Genomic DNA, 17,297 nt, shown 5'->3' with positions numbered 1-17,297 from the left:
AGCGAAGATGATGTTCCTGTTGAAAGAAAGAAGATGTGGTTACGCCAGTTCGAAAGATTTGAGTCAAAGGAAAGAAGCCTACCTTCCACCAATCAAGCGCAGTTTGGTCTTTTTTGATAGGAAAACGACCATTAAGATAGTCGTCTAGCTCTGAGCTAACAGTCTTGATTTGAGAGCCAGTGGAAACCCCAAACACATCAAACTCATCGGCCTCCACAGTATCATCGGGTTCTTCAGGTGATGGGGTTTGTTCGCGCACTTCGTTTTCTTCCAAAAGTTCGTCAAAGGCGTTGTTGATCAAGAGTCGAGATGAGTAGTCGTCTTCTGGATAATGAAGTGTGAAGAACTTCTGTCGATATCGGGGATTGACGATTGTTGCTAGTACAATGGCGTCACAACTAGCAGCCTCGTCCTGGTACTCAATGAGCCACTTGAGCATAACATCGATGGCATTATCTAGACTTGCGAAAGAAGACGCCTCGGCTTGATGAAGTTTGAGTTCTGAGATGACTCGCTTGTACTCAGCAAGGAGGATAGAGCCAGTAGGCCCGTTGCCCTCAACTCTGGCAGTTGCATCGACAAAGGTCTAAGATAACCAAAAGTTTAGGTCAGCAAGTCAATCAAAAGCAAGGAGAGAGAGAGAGATGGATGTAGAGACAGAAACAATGCTTACCTTCAAGACTTTGTTCACCAACTCCACAGCATCCCATTCAGAGGCAGAGATCGTTACACCCTTGAAGAAACAAGCTTTTCGATCAGCTGCAATCATCGAGTTAATGACCTGCGGATGAAAAGAGACTGAATATGAGTACGAGAGAATAGAGAAAAGATGTGGAATAAAAAACCTGACCTCCTGTGCCTCGCAAGCGATCTTGCGGCTTTCGTAATGACTGTTCCAACGAGTCTTGCAGGGTCTTTTGAGCATTCGACCAGTGTACCCCATACGATTGGCCCGTGTCTTGAAGTCATTTCTACGAGCTGCACTACTAGCGATCTGACCAGATACCGCGTCCACCTGGTACAAAGACATCATGTCATCAGAACAGAGATGAAGAAAAGAATTAGATAGAATTGTTACGTACTTTCTTGAGGGCAACTGCCACCACATCATCAATTGCACAAGTTAAACCATACTCGCTATCCTCATCTCCATCTTCATCATCAACATCAGCATCGTCTGAACCAGTGTCGCTCTCGTCGTCCGAGTTATCGCTGTCGATGATTGCATCCTCACCTTTGTTCACCTCGATTCCAGGTATAGGGATAGGAACCCCATGTGGTACACAAGGTGAGGCCACACTAACCTTTTGTCCAATCGCCTTGAGACCGTGCCCAACTACAAGATTTAGTTTGTGGGCGTAACATCGAATGTGATGGGACGAGGCATTCCAATGGACTGGATCGTCAGCGTTGGCAAACATCGATTTAAGTTCTGAAGCCATCGGTCCATTATTTCCTCCACTATCCGTCGTCTGGCCTAGCATGTGAGTATTACAGAACAAGTTAGTAATTATGAAAGAAACCATTTTGAAATAAAATAAAAAAAGGGATGACTGATCTTCTTATGAAGGCCATGTCGAATCAAGAATCGACCAACAGGCCTTGCTAACAGAACCCCAAAATGACGCCAAGCTACCATCTTCAGAGTTAGGTGAGTCGAAACATACTCCCAGTCGTTGTTGATGTAGTTGGCTGATGCTCCAACAAACGCGTACCGATTACCTTTGGTAGTCCAAACGTCATGGATCAGACAAAAGCGTCCTTGGTTCTCCTAAATTGAAACGAAGAAGTTGAATGAAAACATTAAATAAGTTAAATATCAAACGATGAGGAGATTAAGGAGGATGTAACTTACTTTCAATGTGTTGATGGCCTTGTGATGCAAGGCAGAAAACAACTCAACGGACTGTTGGGAAGCCCATGTCTTCGATCGAACCACAGCGCTACGATTAACAGTGTAGAAGGCTGCACGGAGGGAAGGGTCTTCGAATCGTACCCAAGGGAGGGCGTGGCGAACAATCCAGATGACGAGGATCATGTTGAGAAGTTCAGGAGTGAAGATTGGACCACTGACAAACGACTTCAAAGTGCCTCTGGACTTGTCCTTGGCCGCCTGTTTTTCAACGTAGCTGGGTGGAAGAGTAACACCAGCTGTGATGGCTCGAGCTCTATGCTTGCAGTGAGGTCGCGTAGAGGTGCCATTGCGGTGGCCCCACAAGTTGTAATAGGACGAGGGTCCATTGAGAAAGGTCTTACGACACCACCGGCACTGGTAGCCACGTCCCTATATGAAAAAAAAACTTACATGTCAGCCATGCACCCACAAGAAGTATAGAGATTGTGAGACTGAGAATGACAAGAATTGGAACAAAGAATATAAAAACTTACATCTGGATCATGATAATATTCAAGAAGCTTCTTGACACCAAGAGTCCGAGACTCATTATAGCCAGTTCTGTTTGTTCCAATGATCTCAACGTCTGAATCTTGGTCTAAGTCTACCTCATTGGGGACTTCAAAGTGCTAAGATCGAGATAAAGATGTCAGAAAGAATCAATAATAAGTCCAAGAAAACATAACTTACTTCCATCCGAGCTTGCTTAGCTGAACGAGGTGAAGTTGAAGTTGAACCACTCAATGAAGTTGGCGACGTAGATCGAGCTCGTTTGCTAGTTGACAATCGAGGCTGCAAAAATCGCAATGATGAGACATGAAGAGAATGAAACCAAACAATATGAAATAAAAAACTAACCTTCCTCTTTACGACTGGCTTTGCTTTTTTTGGCGCTGGTACAGCAGGTTGACTGTTACGTTTCTTGTTGACAAGAGCTGGACGAGGTGAAGCAGCACGATGATTAAGAGAGGAAGAAGATTCTTCAGGATTTGAAGAGATTACTAGAGCAGAACGGGAATCTTGTGGAGGGACAAGAAAACCAGGCTGGATGCGAGCTGGACTTGGTGGACGGTTACTTCGTCTATTGGTTGTAGTCGGAACCTGGAGGCTTGGTTGGATGGAGTTTTGCGATGAAGATCTGGGAAGTGGCATAGTCACAAAGGGAAACAAATGAAATTATTAATTAGAACTATGACAAAAAAGGACAAACAGTGATCAAAAATAGGAAATCAAGCCGTACCTTTTATTAGATGCTCGTTTTTGACAAACCACAAGTTGGCCAGGTTTTGAACACACCAAAGCGAAGAGAGAGGAGTTGTATTGATTGTTGCTTGGGTACGTGGATCAGATAATCGAGATCAGAGATGGTGTCGTTCGGTTCATGGTATGTGGATTGAGTTGTAAGTGAAGTGAGGCTGAGTGGCGTAGATGAGTGATACCCTGTACCCATCTACGCCAAATTGCTCCGAAATATAGCGGAGGTACGCCTGCCGGCCCCGGTTGTGCAGTGCCGGCTCCGCTATAAGAAAATATGCTTCTAGGAAGCGGTGCGCAGGCTCCGCTGCCGATTTTGATGGCCTTAGTGGTTACCCGGCCCGCTGCACAACCACTGCACAACCGCATTTTTTTTCGGAGTGATTCCGGTATTGCCTGAGGTACCTCAAGTCCTACACCAAAGAGGAAGTCAAAGAGACGAAGAGATACCTGATGGTGTTAGACAAACGTAGAGCAGAAGATAGAAGAAAGTGATTGGGGCGGAAATGAATCCATAACTGAATCGATTCCACGTGAACATGTGACGTTGATGAGTGTTATCGTGAGAAATGTGCAGAGGTGCATATACAGCCAGCGCTGATCCGTGAGTAAAAAAAACGTAAGTGGTGTTAATGAGATGAACTTTAAAAATACATCTCTTTGGCACCCGCCGGGGTCTCGTCGTTTGGGGTGAGCCTGGGTGGCTAGGCGCCGAGTTCGGCGGCCAAGTTTAGGGGACCCAAGGCTCTTACCAAACAAGATGACGATAGCTACTACTAGGGGGGAGGGTGGGACTGTTGGTGCGAGGCCGACTCGAGGAGTTTGGTTCAAGAGAACCAACTCGAGGCATGGCTTCGCCACTTGCCCAAACCCGGCCCTTCTGTCTCTCGTAGCAAGAAGGGCCAATGGGGGGTTGCTCCAAAGGGTAATGGACTGAGAGGTCCTTGATCTTCTATGACTGAGAGGTGCAGATACCACCTCTCAGAGTTTATACAAAATAAACCCCAGTCCGTAGCTGATTGAGGAGTGGGTTGTTAGAACCATACGCCTTGTTGGTTCTTAAGCCCACGGGGTGAAGCGTAGGCGGTTCAAACCTTGGCGGTACCAAGTCATCAGGGACTGTACGCAAGCGGCGTGCAGGAAAAAGTTTGCCTCGGCAACAACTTTCCCACGCTATCCAAAGAACACGCCTATTCACCTTTTATTCCTCACTTCAGCTCACTCGAATAACTTTGACTCTCTCAGTTTTTGTAAACCTCCCACCCACCCTGCAGTCATTGTAGACAGAAGACGAAACACAATTTAGAATAGGGTTTAAAATGGAGGCTTAATGGACAGGAAAATGAAAACATACAGAAGTGGACATGAAAATATGCAGAAGCGGAACGCGGGTACGAAGTACCATTGAGAGCCCCCCCCACCAACCCAGTGTGAGGCCGACTCGAGGAGTTTGGTTCAAGAGAACCAACTTGAGGCATGGCTTCGCCACTTGCCCAAACCCGGCCCTTCTGTCTCTCGTAGCAAGAAGGGCCAATGGGGGGCTGCTCCAAAGGGTAATGGACCAAGAGGTCCTTGATCTTCTATGACTGAGAGGTGCAGAGACCACCACTCAGAGTTTATATAAAATAAACCCCAATCCGTAGCTGATTGAGGAGTGGGCGCTTGAGCTATCTTGTAAGTGATTTGTGACGAACACCCAAGCCGGGTGTAATGGACTTTCTCACCTTGTGTGTTAAGCTGAATTTTTTCTTTGGAAGGAATAGTATGATGGAAAGTCGATTTACGATTCCATGCAATCTGAACTGCACCCTTACCACCAAAGTTGATAGCCACTCGGAACTCGGGGAAAATAAACCACCCGCCCTCAAGCTCAAATCCTTCAGATTGGGTTACAATCTGACCACTAAGACTATCAATTGGATACCATAGACAGTAGACCTTGCCTTTCTCATTATCAGTATGAGGTTTGTTATAAAAATTGCCAAGCGTAAAAGCAAAGTTGGTGACAAAGTCGAGGGGGCCGGAGGGTTGATACTTTGACGTAGAAGCCATTGAAGGAGCCTGGAGTAGGTTAAGTTGCTGGCGAGCGACAAGAAAACCTTCATCACAAAAGCTCTTGAATCTTCTGCCGATTCGAGCACCAAAAGCAGGTAGCCTGTCCAAAAATTCCTTGTACAAAGATTCGGATGACCCTTTGGTGGGAGTGTAAGGTGATATCAGGATGTCGCGCGAGTATCCTACGGTTTGACCAAAACAGTGCATTTGACCGTGAACCAGAGCGCCATTAGTCGTTACTGATCGCTTGCATTTCTTTGATAACGTAGTTGTATTAACAATCAATTCCTTCTTGGTAGTAGCTGATTGGTCAAGGTAATTGAACAACATCTTAGTATTGGATTTCCCAAGGTATATATATATATATTTTGAAAAGAGTAACTTACTGCTATCAAAGCGCCGTTTTGTGTTTTTGATAGTTTGCGTCTCTTTGATGACGTAGGTCGATGATCAATTTATTCATTCTTGGTGGTAGCTGATCGATCACGCTAGTTTAACAATATCTCAGTATTACGTTTAACGGCTTATGATTGGTTACAGACCTTACGCTTATTTTGAACCAATGTTGTATAATCTTCCGCATTGGAATGAGGGAGTGAGGTCAAAGGAGAGGATAACCAGTCAGCAGAAAATGCCCCACAACCTGGTACCGCATTGTCCCCGGTAGTTTTGTGCCAAGAGAACTGATAATCTTGTAGATTGTCCTCGCCTTCTGCATCTGAAGGAGGAAGGGAAGTGAGCGGCGACAAAGGTGGGTTGAATTCGTCTGAAATCTCAATATTAGTGATGCGTGTAGTTGAAGTAGAAGTATCTAAAAATGAACAGCAGAAAATCAGCATTCACATAATGTAAGAGCCTGTAATTAACATAATCGAATGATAAAACCTGTTTTGTGAAATCAGAGTTACGCAACTATCAGCAGGTGGTACCAATGTTTTAGGAGTTGGTAATCTCTTAAAGAGCTTAGTTGACATCAAGATTGTATCAACATCCTTTTGATGTAGATCAAACTCCTCCAGTGTCAAAGATTCCAAGTCATCAAACGAGTATGTAAAGATCAGTTCATTTCAACCCCGATCCACAAATTGCCCTTTTCCATGGGTAATAATTTTGTACGTATTAAAGATTATTTCTATTGTACGATCATAGTTTTCATATGGTAGGACAGGATCATTAAGCCTGTAGCGCTGGCAATCGTGCGTTTTGTTTCTGCGGCTGGTGGACTGAGGCGACTGGTCTGTTGCTTTGGTATCCAAGCTCTTCCTAGCCCTTTTCGCATGGCGCCTGTCATGCGAAAGAGCCTTAGTCATTCTCAGACTTAAGATGAAATAGGTTATTTAAGCTTTATACTCATGTTTGCGATTTCCGCCTCGTTTTCACAAGGTGAAGAGGAGGATTAGGTGGGACTCCCGGTACCTTTTGTTCACAATACTTGTCCAGTGCTCTGCGCCTGCAAAAAAAGTCAGTCAGTTTGAGTACGGAGAGTCACCTTTGGGTGTTAGAACTAAGATTTAACCTACACGACTCCTCCTCTACCTTTGTTTGGATTTTCATTGCTAAGTACCGCAAATCTGCATGCAGGATTGAGCCAGCAGTCAGACTTGGGGAATCCATCTGGCGCAAGGTACTCATGTGGTACATGCGCGTAGGATTTTGCCTGGCCAAAGGGCTTTGGGAGCTAAGGAATCCGTATAACAAAGTAAATGAGGTTAGATAGGTATTAGATAGTTATTGGATAACCAACTGTCTGCCTGTATGAAAGACTCGAATTCACTTACATCTGCATCACTGTATCCAGTCTGCCTCTTAGCGTCTATACCTTTCAAAAGGTCTGATAAGAATGTAACACCAGATGTAGAACTCCTACGCAGTGTAGCGTAGGCTGAGCCGGAGAGGGGATGAAGTACCGCCGGAGAGAATGGGAGTACAACAGGTGCAGTTAAGCTGCCCTCAACCTATAATAATCTCTAAGTCAGAAGCAGAGGGATACAATTCAAAAAGAAACCTTCCTGTTACACACAACCAACACCTGTAATAACTTCAATTTACCCCTTCCACTGATAAAATCAGTACCAAACCTGGTCCGAAAGAGCTCCAACAAGTCTAAGACTGTACAGAGTGGTTACCGAGGCCCTTAAACACTAGACGTGCTTAAGCTAGGGCTATAGAATGGATAAACAAAGTTAAACAAATAATTGATAATGTTTCGCAGTCCAATTCAATTTTAAAAAAATCTTCAAAACTAATTCTTTGAATTAAAAAATAGAATAAAATAATTTTAAAATGATTGATGACTGAGTAGATGCTACTTAAACTTCTATTAGACTACACTGTAAACTATAAAAAAACTACTAATTTTTATACTAAAAAAAACTACTCGAATACCTCTAAAACTGTTGAAATGCCAAAATTAACACACTACTGTAACAAATTTCACAGACACAACTGTTACAAACAAAGATTTCACAAAACCAGAACACAGATTTCACACTCTTGACTCTCGAGTCTTATAAAAAACTAGCACTAATACCCTTACAAGGGTTTAACTAACTCAATAACACTTTTAAAAGAACACTAACAAAAAACTAACACTCACACTCCATAATACAATTTCCGGACAGACAGACTCCTCAACTCAATCAACCCACTCTTCTTATACCCTTCAACTCAATCACAAACTCGTATCTCCTCTTTTCCAACCACCTCGATCACAGCCTCACTTTTCAACTCGTCCCAATCAATCAATGACATCATTCCATCTCGGATTTCCTTTAGTTTCGATCTCGATCTTCTATTATTAATGTAAGTTTTTCTTGTATCTCTCTCTTTAGTTTCTTTTTCTTCTTTTTTAGTTCTTCCATTTACTAATTGGTTAATTTGTTCTCTTTTTTTTCATCTTTAGCTTGCTGCCTTTTCAGTCATCACCTTCCTAAACCGATCGATTCAAATCTAAATTTCAATTTGTAAGTCTTTTCATTTGTTTTAGTTACTCTTTCTTTTAATTCGATCGATTCAAATCTAAGTTCAAATTTGTAAGTTCCTTTTTTTTTTTTCTTTCATCTTGTTTTAGTTTGATCATTCATATACTAACTAATTGCTTGTTCTTCTTTATTCTTTCTCAATTTGATTATAGCTTGTTATCTTCTTGGTTTCATCTAATTCAATCGATCGATTCGATTTTGAGGTTCAATTTTGTAAGTTTTCTTTTCTTCTTCTTTTAGTTCTTTCTGCTTGATTCCTTCATATCCTAATTGATGATTTGATTATTCTTCTTTCCTAATCTGAACTCTAGATTTGTGTCCTTTATCTTTTAGATCGATTGATTTTTCGATTTCTAGGCTTTAATGTGTAAGTCTTTCGTCTTCTATTATCTTCCTTCTTTTGAGTTTCAATAATCTATGTACTAATTACTTGTTTGTTTCATTCTTTCATCTTAATTTTGATTCTAGTTGTTTTATTCAATCTTATTCATTTATATGTATTAATATTTATTTAGTTTGTTTCTGTTGTACCGTGATGTTGAATAAATTAGACTTGAAAAAAAATGAAACTTATCAACTTTGAAGTACTTAATTAAAAGATTTGTATATGAGAATTCCAAACTGAGAGTTATCGAGTAGATCCTAATAAAAGAGTAGGCTTTTAAATAATGTGATTGATTTATTAAAAGTGTGAAAGAGTAAAAGTAGTAATAGTCATGAAAGACTTTGCTTTCCACATCCTCCCCCAACTCGTATCTGTCCCCAGATACTCCCAACAAGACTCTTCACATCTCTTTCCTAATTTTTTTTCTTCCTAACACTACGAGTCCACCCTTGATTTGAGTTTAAAAGCAAGATTTTAAAAAAAACCGTTCATCACATCGATTTCATTTTTGATCGCTCCAAAAAAACAACCTCGTAAGCGACTCGATTCTGGTAAGTGTAATAATAATCAATCCTCAATGTCTGTTGTTGCCAAACACCATTCACTGATTGATAACAATTCATATCAATAAAAAGAACTCTCTAGCTTCAGTAACCAAATTCACAATGCATCATACTGGCCACCCGACTTCGTGTTTGAACTGCGTTGCTATCAGTGCTCCCTGTACATGGGGAATTGTAGATTGCCAACTGTTACGAGATCAATATCAGTGTGATCGATGTGATCAAAACGAGATCCATTGCGGTAAGTCTCTAAATTGTTAAAAACCACCAATCATCCTCTTCTACATAGTGTAATCACGCTAATCTTCAAAACTCCTCTTCAGAATGGACCACATTTACTCCTCCACCTGAAATTCCCTCGGAATTGAAGTCAAACTCCTATGGACACCCTCCCGAGACCAAAACCGAGGCAGAACGTCATCTTCGCATCAAAACTTGGGTGTGTAAACCCGATAAACCTAGCGATCCTAAACTTCGAGCACGATGGATGGCCAATGTCCGTATCTGGAATAATGGAGGAAATGCACCGTTACCACCTCAACACACCACATCTGTTCCACCTCAAGCTACAACATCATTAATCCCAACTCGTATTAAGACTCCTCCCCTTGCCACTCAACCTGAATCCATCCATACACCTAACAACACTCCTCCTCCATCTCAATCACCAACTCATCTTCAAAACACCATCAATGATCCAACTTCACCACCCGCTATTTCTGTTAATTTTAATCAATCTCCTCCTAAAGCACCTAGAAATTTTATTCATAAAACTAAGACTAAAAATAAAAAACCCAAACTCCAAAAAAGTTTTCAACACAAGAAATTCTTCAATCAAAAGTCAACCCCTATCATAATCCCGAACTCTCCCATAAAAGATAAAACTAATTTGACTACTACTGTAGAAGATTTAATTGAAACTCCTCCTCCTTCACCTGTACTTGATGCTAATAATCAACATGCAACTAGATCAATTAATCCTGAAGATGTTATTTCTGAAATCGACGATCCTAGATTATCAACTTCAAACTTGAATGAACAAACTCCAAACAATTCTTACCCAAGTACTCAAGGAATTGATGCGTTTGATGCTGAGTATGGAGCTGGTTGTGCAGGTATATGGTTTGCTAGAAAAACCATTAGAGATGACGAATTGGCCCAAGTTGGTGGTTTACCCAAGATGATCAAGTCTTGAGATCCAACTGTAGCTCTTACAGAAACTATATTTAATATGCTTTCCACTCATTGGAGAATTTTTACTTCTAATGATCCAGTTGAAACTACTGCTAGAATAAATCTTGTAAAAGCTTTTAAAAATATTGTTGCACTTGATATTGTTTATAGAGCTCATCCTCGTCCTGACCTTCGACCTCCACACTATGATGGTATAACTACTGGATTCCCTCCTCATTTTCCTATTCCTCCTACTGGTCATGAGAATTTTTATGATGGAATTGCTGAAGATAACTTGAAGCATTCTACTGAAGGGAAGGGAAAAAAACGTGCTCATGAATAAATGTTTTACTTTATGTTTTGATTTTGTTGATTTATCTTGTTTATTTGTTTTACTTATAGAATTAAATAATGTAATAGAATTGTTTGTTCATGCCGTAAATTTACATCGTGCGTAGCCTCCCCCAACTTAAATTTAAAATTACCACCCTTTTCAAACTTTGATTCTAAGTATCTTCAACCTTCACAATAATTCTCCACTTCATACTAAATTTTAATCAATCTTCCGCAAACTTCTTCATTCCTAATATCAAACTTCAACGTATTAAATTTCTTTGATAATGATTCTTATTCCCGTAATTCAACTAAAAAAATCTTCTAAATAATCCAAGTAACCATTATCCTAGGCCTTGACAATATAAATGTTCAACAATCCCGCAAGAATTCATTCCTCTAAGTATCTTCAAAGTCTAAGTTAATTTTAAGTCTTCCGTAAGTTTACTTCTGTTTGACTAAAGTTTTGTCTTCCGCCTTGAATTAGTATTCCAATATCCAATAATGAGAACTAAGTCTTCTAGTAATGATTAAATTTTAAATATTTGTTTTGATGTTTTAATGTTAAAATTTTATCTCCGTAAGCTCCTTGTCATAAGTTGTTTTGCTGATAAATCTCTTGCCTAAATCCAACACCCTCAACACACCTGTCACATCCCCATAGAAAAAAAGAAAAAAAGAAAAAAGAGAAAATTTAAAAATTGAAAAGATGTATGCCGTAGTAGTAACCATTTAATTTTTGTATTGTAATTTTATTGCCGCGTTGATTGTTTTATGATGATGTGCAGCCTCTCCCCAAACCCCCTACTACAGATTTTAATTGATGTAATTTTTAATTTGATTTTGTCTTGATAATTTTGATTTGATGTAATAATGAAACACTCATATTCTAATACCTGCCAGCTGATCCCACACCCTCATCTATCCTAACCTAACCCCCATGAAGAATAATTAATAATAAAGAAACATCTCTGTAACACTTAACGTAATAATAATTTGAATAATTTTAATGTATATAATCTGAAGAATGTAATGTGTAAATTTTGATTGTATTTGTTGTATGTAGTAGTAATCCATATTGTTTATTTGTTTGACTTGACTGTTATAATTTTTGAGTCCCGCCGCAGTCCCCCTACTACACATGTAATTTGTTTTATCTATCCTACCAGCCAACTAATCCTCTATCCTCAACTATCCTGACCAATCCCCCATAGAAAAAAAGAAAAAGAAAAAAGAAACATATCCATAATTTGAACCCAAAGATTGATAATGATGATAATTTGTATGTAATTTATGTTGTTTGCTTGACTAATAATTTTTATTGAATTGTATTTGTATATTGATTTTGACTGTTATTTATATATTGTTATTATTATAATTTAATCTTGACTATCCATTCATGCCTTCTGTCCACCATCCTCAACTACCCATATCCTACCACCATAAGAGACAAAAAGAAAAGAAAATGTTAAAGTATTGAATTAATTTGTAATAAAGTAGAAAAATGAAACAATAAAAAAAATTTGTTATAGCAGTAATCCATGTTATTGTTTATTTGTGATTGTAATTTGACTAAATTTTGTTTGATTTATCTAATACCCTTCCCGTGCCCCCTGCTATTGAATTGAAAATTTTGAAGTATATATAAAAAAAGAAAAAAGTGAAAAAAGTGATTTGAAGTAGTGTTACATATTCAGCTTAATTGATTTGAATGTTGAATGTTGAATTTATTGATTGTTGCGCCTGCCCCGCACCCTACTACTTATGTTGATGTTTGTTTAATGTAATAACTATCCATTCCTGCCATCATCCTCCATCCTGGTCATCCTATCCCACACCGCCAAAAAAAAACAGAAAAAAGAAAAAAGAAAAAACTATAACACATGAAAGAAACCTAAGAATATGAGATATATATTTTTTTATTGATTTTCTTTATTTTAATTTGAACTACTTGAACTACCTGATTCCTCCTCTTGAAAATCTTCTTCCCTTGCCGCTTCTGAAACACCTCTTGGAAAAAATCTTTTGATATGTTCCGCCGCCACTTGTCTACTTAATACTGTCCCATCTAACTCTTCTAGAATGTAAGATCCGCCTTGATATTGCTCCCGTACTCTATAAGGTCCATTCCATCTATCTTTAAATAATTTACCCCATTGTGATTCCAAACTTTTGTTATAAACTAAGGCCCTTGCTATTTGCAGCACACACAAAATCCATGTAGGCGCTGCCAAAACAGCGCCTACATGAAGGTTTCCCACGAAAAAGTGCCTACATTTATGATGTAGGCGCTTTTTCCTTTTTCAAATGACGCCTACAGGCTGAAAAACCAATGTAGGCGTCATTTGTGTACACCTACATTCTAAAAATGAAATGTAGGCGTAAATTTGAAGCGCCTACATTGTGTAGGCGTCACAAAAATGTGCCTACATCTTTTTTTTGACTGTGGGCGTAATTTTTGTCCCTTATAATTGAATACCAACACCCTTATAAATTAATACCAACACCCTTATAATTTAATTTCAACACCCTTATGATTTAATTGCAACACCCTCATAATTAATTATAAGACCCTTATAATTTTATAATCAAATGCGCACTCTTACATTTAATACCCTTATCATTTAATATCAGCACCCTTATAGATTTGTATTCACACGTGTATAAGACCCTTATGACTAACTTAAGCGCCTACATGTAAAAAACAATGTAGGCGCTCAAAAAAAGCGCCTACATTTTATTTTTAGAATGTAGGCGCCTGAAAATAGCGCCTACATTTTATTATTAGAATGTAGGCGTACACAAATGACGCCTACATTGGTTTTTCAGCCTGTAGGCGTCATTTGAAAAAGGAAAAAGCGCCTACATCATAAATGTAGGCGCTTTTTGGCGGAAAACAACCATGTAGGCGTAATTGGGACAGCACCTACATGGATTTCATGTGGGCTGCAAATAGCAATGGCCTAAACTAAAACCAAATATCCTATTTCTAATGACCCTCTTAACCTGTGTGAATTTTTCCTATCCCAATATATAATACCTTCCGTCCTTGATTTCATCATTTTTTCATAAGCCTTCTTCAACATTTCATCCTTTTGTTCCAACTGTTCTACCCTTGCCATTAATAATTCTTCTCTAGTAGTCACCTTATCCCAATCCACCCCAAGGAAAGTCCCCGCCTCAACATCAACCGGTAAGATTGCCTTCTGATTAAAGAGAACTTCATAAGGTGAAAATCCTGTTGTCCGTTTGGTCGAAATCCTATCTGAAAATAATACTGGAGGCAATTTCTCTGCCCACTTCCTTCCATCTTCACCACATATTTTTACCAAAGTATTCTTCAAGGGTTGATGTCCCCTTTCCACCATTCCTTCACCTTGTGGCCAATAGGCAGTAGCCTCCCCCAACTTTGATCCCGACATCCTCACCGCTTCTCTTAATTCTCCTTTAAATTCTGGTCCTCCATCTACCGTAAAACACTTCACCGCCCCATACCTCCAAATCCATTCTTTCAAGATAAAGTCTGCTACTGCTTTTGAAGTTAATTTTTGTAAAGGTTTGGCTTCAACCCATCCTGAAAGATCATCCCTTGCTACTATCAAATACTTAAATTTACCAGTTTTAATATGTACTGCATCTAAACTAACTCTTCCAAATACTGTTGATTCCCCTGCAGCATGACCTCTTTCATTTTGAGTGTTAGGACTCCTTCTTTGACAAGCTTCACAAGACATTACCCATTTCCGCACATCTTCTTTCATTTCTGGCCACCAAAATCTAATTAAACATTTTCTGTAAGTCTCTTCTACCCCCCGATGCCCCATCTCTTCATGTAACCTTTGCAAAACTATTTCCTGTCCTTCTTTTCTTGAAACCACTAATCTTCCACAAGGTACCCCTCTCTTCTTTAACCTTCCACGCTCCGTAAAGAAAGTCTTCAATTTATGTTGTATCCATTGAAAGTTATCATCTGAACAATTTGATGGTCGCTGAAGATTCTTCAAATATTCTTCAAGTGTTGCCCATAAACCTTCTTGAGTCCAAGGCAGAAAATCATTCTCATCATTAATAGTAGAGACTGGGAAACCTTCATATGAAGAAATGTCCTTCTGTTCTTCATCACAATTTTCTCCCTCTGAAGTAGAATCTTCCCCGACTGGTCTTCGTGAAAGTCCATCTGGCATACCAAAGTTCTTCCCTGATTTATGAATAATATCAAAAGAGAATAACTGAATAAAAGCAACCCATCTAGTCATTGGAGCATTTGGTAGAGTTGGCCGGTTAATCATTTCTACCAAAGACTTAGCATCTACTTGAAGCTCAAAATGTTGTCCCCATAATTTACTTTGAAACTTTTTCAATATTCTTGCAACTCCACATAATTCTAACTTTGGTTGAGATTATCTTGATTCTACTGGTGAAAAAACTAATGATTCATAAAACACCGGCCTTGCCTTCCCTTGTTTGTCTTCCTGCATCAATACTCCGCCTGCCGCCATTTGACTTGAATCCACTGCTAATATAATTTTACCTGCTCCCTCCCCATATTCTAAACCTTTCAACATAATGTCTTCTCCAATAATCTTCTTTAAAGTATCCAAAGCCTCCTGACATTCTTCATTCCAATCCCATTCCACATCTTTCCTAGTCAATCTTCTCATAGGCGCTGCTATTTTCGAGAAATCCTTGATGAACATTCTAACACACATCCCCAAAAAACATAAGACCTCAGTAGTGTTTCTAGGAACAGGCCAATTCTGAATTTTGTTTTTCTTCTTCTTTGAAATTGTTCTTCCTTCTTTACATACCACATGTCCCACAATTTCTAATGCCGGAACACAAACTGCAAATTTCTTTCCTGAAACTGTAAGTCCAGCTTCCTCAATTCTAAACAAGACTCTTTGTACAGTAACTGCATACTCCCAAATGAAACGTCTAATACCAGGATTTTCTTCTAGTACTGCCTCGTCGTAAGTAGAATCAGGACCTTTGATTCCGCTGTCATCAATGAAAATACCTACGTTCTGTGGAATTTCATCTTGAAGGATCCACATCATTTGAGCTTGATATACCACTACTGAGTTTGTTGCACCTTGAGGTAATCTAGGAAGTTGAAATCTTCCTAAAGGTGTTTCGAAAGTTGTTAAAGGTCTTGAGAAATCTGCTAACTCCCTCTCATCATATCCCCCCATAATATCTCCTAAACCATAACATGACCTCCCTGCAAAAGATTCTACAAATTCTTCTGGTGCTGGAGGCATTCCTGCATCCTTGATTGTAACTTTGTTTAATTCTTGTAAATCATGAACTACTCTTAGCTTTCCGTCCTGCTTCTTGACAAAAAAAAACTGGGCTTGAATAACTAGATGTTGATTGTTCATATAATCCTGTCCTTAGCTGTTGTCTTATTAATTCAATGTATTCAGGTTTGATGGCCACCGGAATTGGAATTGGCTTCTTCTGCCAAGGTTGATGATCTACTACTGGAATAGCATAAGGAAAACCATAAGAATGCTTCAAAACCCCTCTTTCTTCTTCACAATAAGCAATTGCTCCTTCCCGTAATACCACTACATGTAATAACAACTTCAATTCTTCATCACTTAACCAATCTTGAGGCCCAAAATTACACATCTTTAAACGTTCCAATGTTGTCTTCTTTGTTTCTACAAATCCAGGTGGATTCATTATTAAAGGTGACTCATAAGGATTCCTTGACATTGGCGGTCTTTGTAAAGGTGGGTTGAGATTCTGTGGCATAGCTGCGTTGACTGGTCAAATTTTCTTTGCTACAGGTTTGTATTTTGTAAAACATAACAATCCTCCTTTCCTCCATTCTTCACACATTTCAGCTTGCTGCCTTATATCAAATCCTTGGCTTAATGCTTGAAGTGTTTCCCACTCATCTTCCTCTAATAAACCTTCCCTGATTCCTCTATCCATTTCTTGAATGTTTCCTCCATAACCTTCTAATTGTATACCAGAACTTGAAAATTGAGACTGAGAAAGAGATTCAGTAATAGAACTAAAAGGAGAACTAAAATTGAAATCATGAAAACTGCTATCCTCCGTTGTCTTCCCCGCTTGCTCTTCCGCCATTGATACCAAAGATGAAATATAAGAAAGTTGAGATGAAAGTTGAGATTGAGAATGAGACTGAGAATGAAATAAAGATTCTAATGAACACGACCAAGTCCCCATTTCCTCCTTAGTTGGTGATGGATGTCCAAGGTTACTTGGATTTGATATATACTGAACATCCATTTCTCCACCAACATTATCTACAAAAAAGACTTTTCATCACCTGAAACCTCTTCCACATAACTTGGAATTATTTCAGCATTTTCTTCTTGAACCTCTTGATGTAAATAAGCTAAGTTAACTTCCACCAAAGTAGTCCTCTTCTCTCCCAAGTCTAGCTCCCTTTCCCAATCCCCTTCATCTGGCTGACATATAGTAAACCTCGTCCAAATTCCTCGCTTGTCCCGTAAAGTCAATCTTTCCCCAATAGCCTTCCCAAATTCTATTCCTGCCCTAAAGTCCATAAGAAAAGGTTGTCCTAATAAGATCGGACATTTACTTTCCTTAGCTACCCAAAAATGAGCTAGGCCTTGCACTCTAGTCCCTACTACCACCTCTATTGCTTCTCCAATTCCTAC

General features: G+C 39.3%; 2 protein-coding genes across 2 annotated transcripts; one reads left to right on the top strand and one right to left on the bottom strand.

Moving 5' to 3' along the window:
• Nucleotides 1–4,603: 4,603 nt before the first annotated feature.
• MELLADRAFT_90932 (uncharacterized protein) lies at nucleotides 4,604–5,533 on the bottom strand (the record flags this gene model as incomplete). Its single annotated transcript, XM_007404999.1, has 2 exons — nucleotides 4,604–4,872; nucleotides 4,933–5,533. The coding sequence occupies 2 exons, from the start codon at nucleotides 5,531–5,533 to the stop codon at nucleotides 4,604–4,606; spliced, it is 870 nt and encodes a 289-aa protein (XP_007405061.1).
• A 3,701-nt stretch (nucleotides 5,534–9,234) lies between these two features.
• On the top strand, nucleotides 9,235–10,648 carry MELLADRAFT_102375 (uncharacterized protein; the record flags this gene model as incomplete). The annotated part of the gene is made up of 3 exons (XM_007405260.1): nucleotides 9,235–9,373; nucleotides 9,456–10,247; nucleotides 10,341–10,648. 3 exons carry the CDS (start codon nucleotides 9,235–9,237, stop codon nucleotides 10,646–10,648), a joined length of 1,239 nt encoding a protein of 412 aa, XP_007405322.1.
• Nucleotides 10,649–17,297: the final 6,649 nt, after the last annotated feature.

The sequence above is a fragment of the Melampsora larici-populina genome (genome assembly GCF_000204055.1).
Source record: "Melampsora larici-populina 98AG31 unplaced genomic scaffold MELLAscaffold_3, whole genome shotgun sequence".
In the NCBI taxonomy this organism is placed as follows: Eukaryota; Fungi; Basidiomycota; class Pucciniomycetes; order Pucciniales; family Melampsoraceae; genus Melampsora; species Melampsora laricis-populina.
This window is presented reverse-complemented; position numbering and strand designations above follow the sequence as displayed.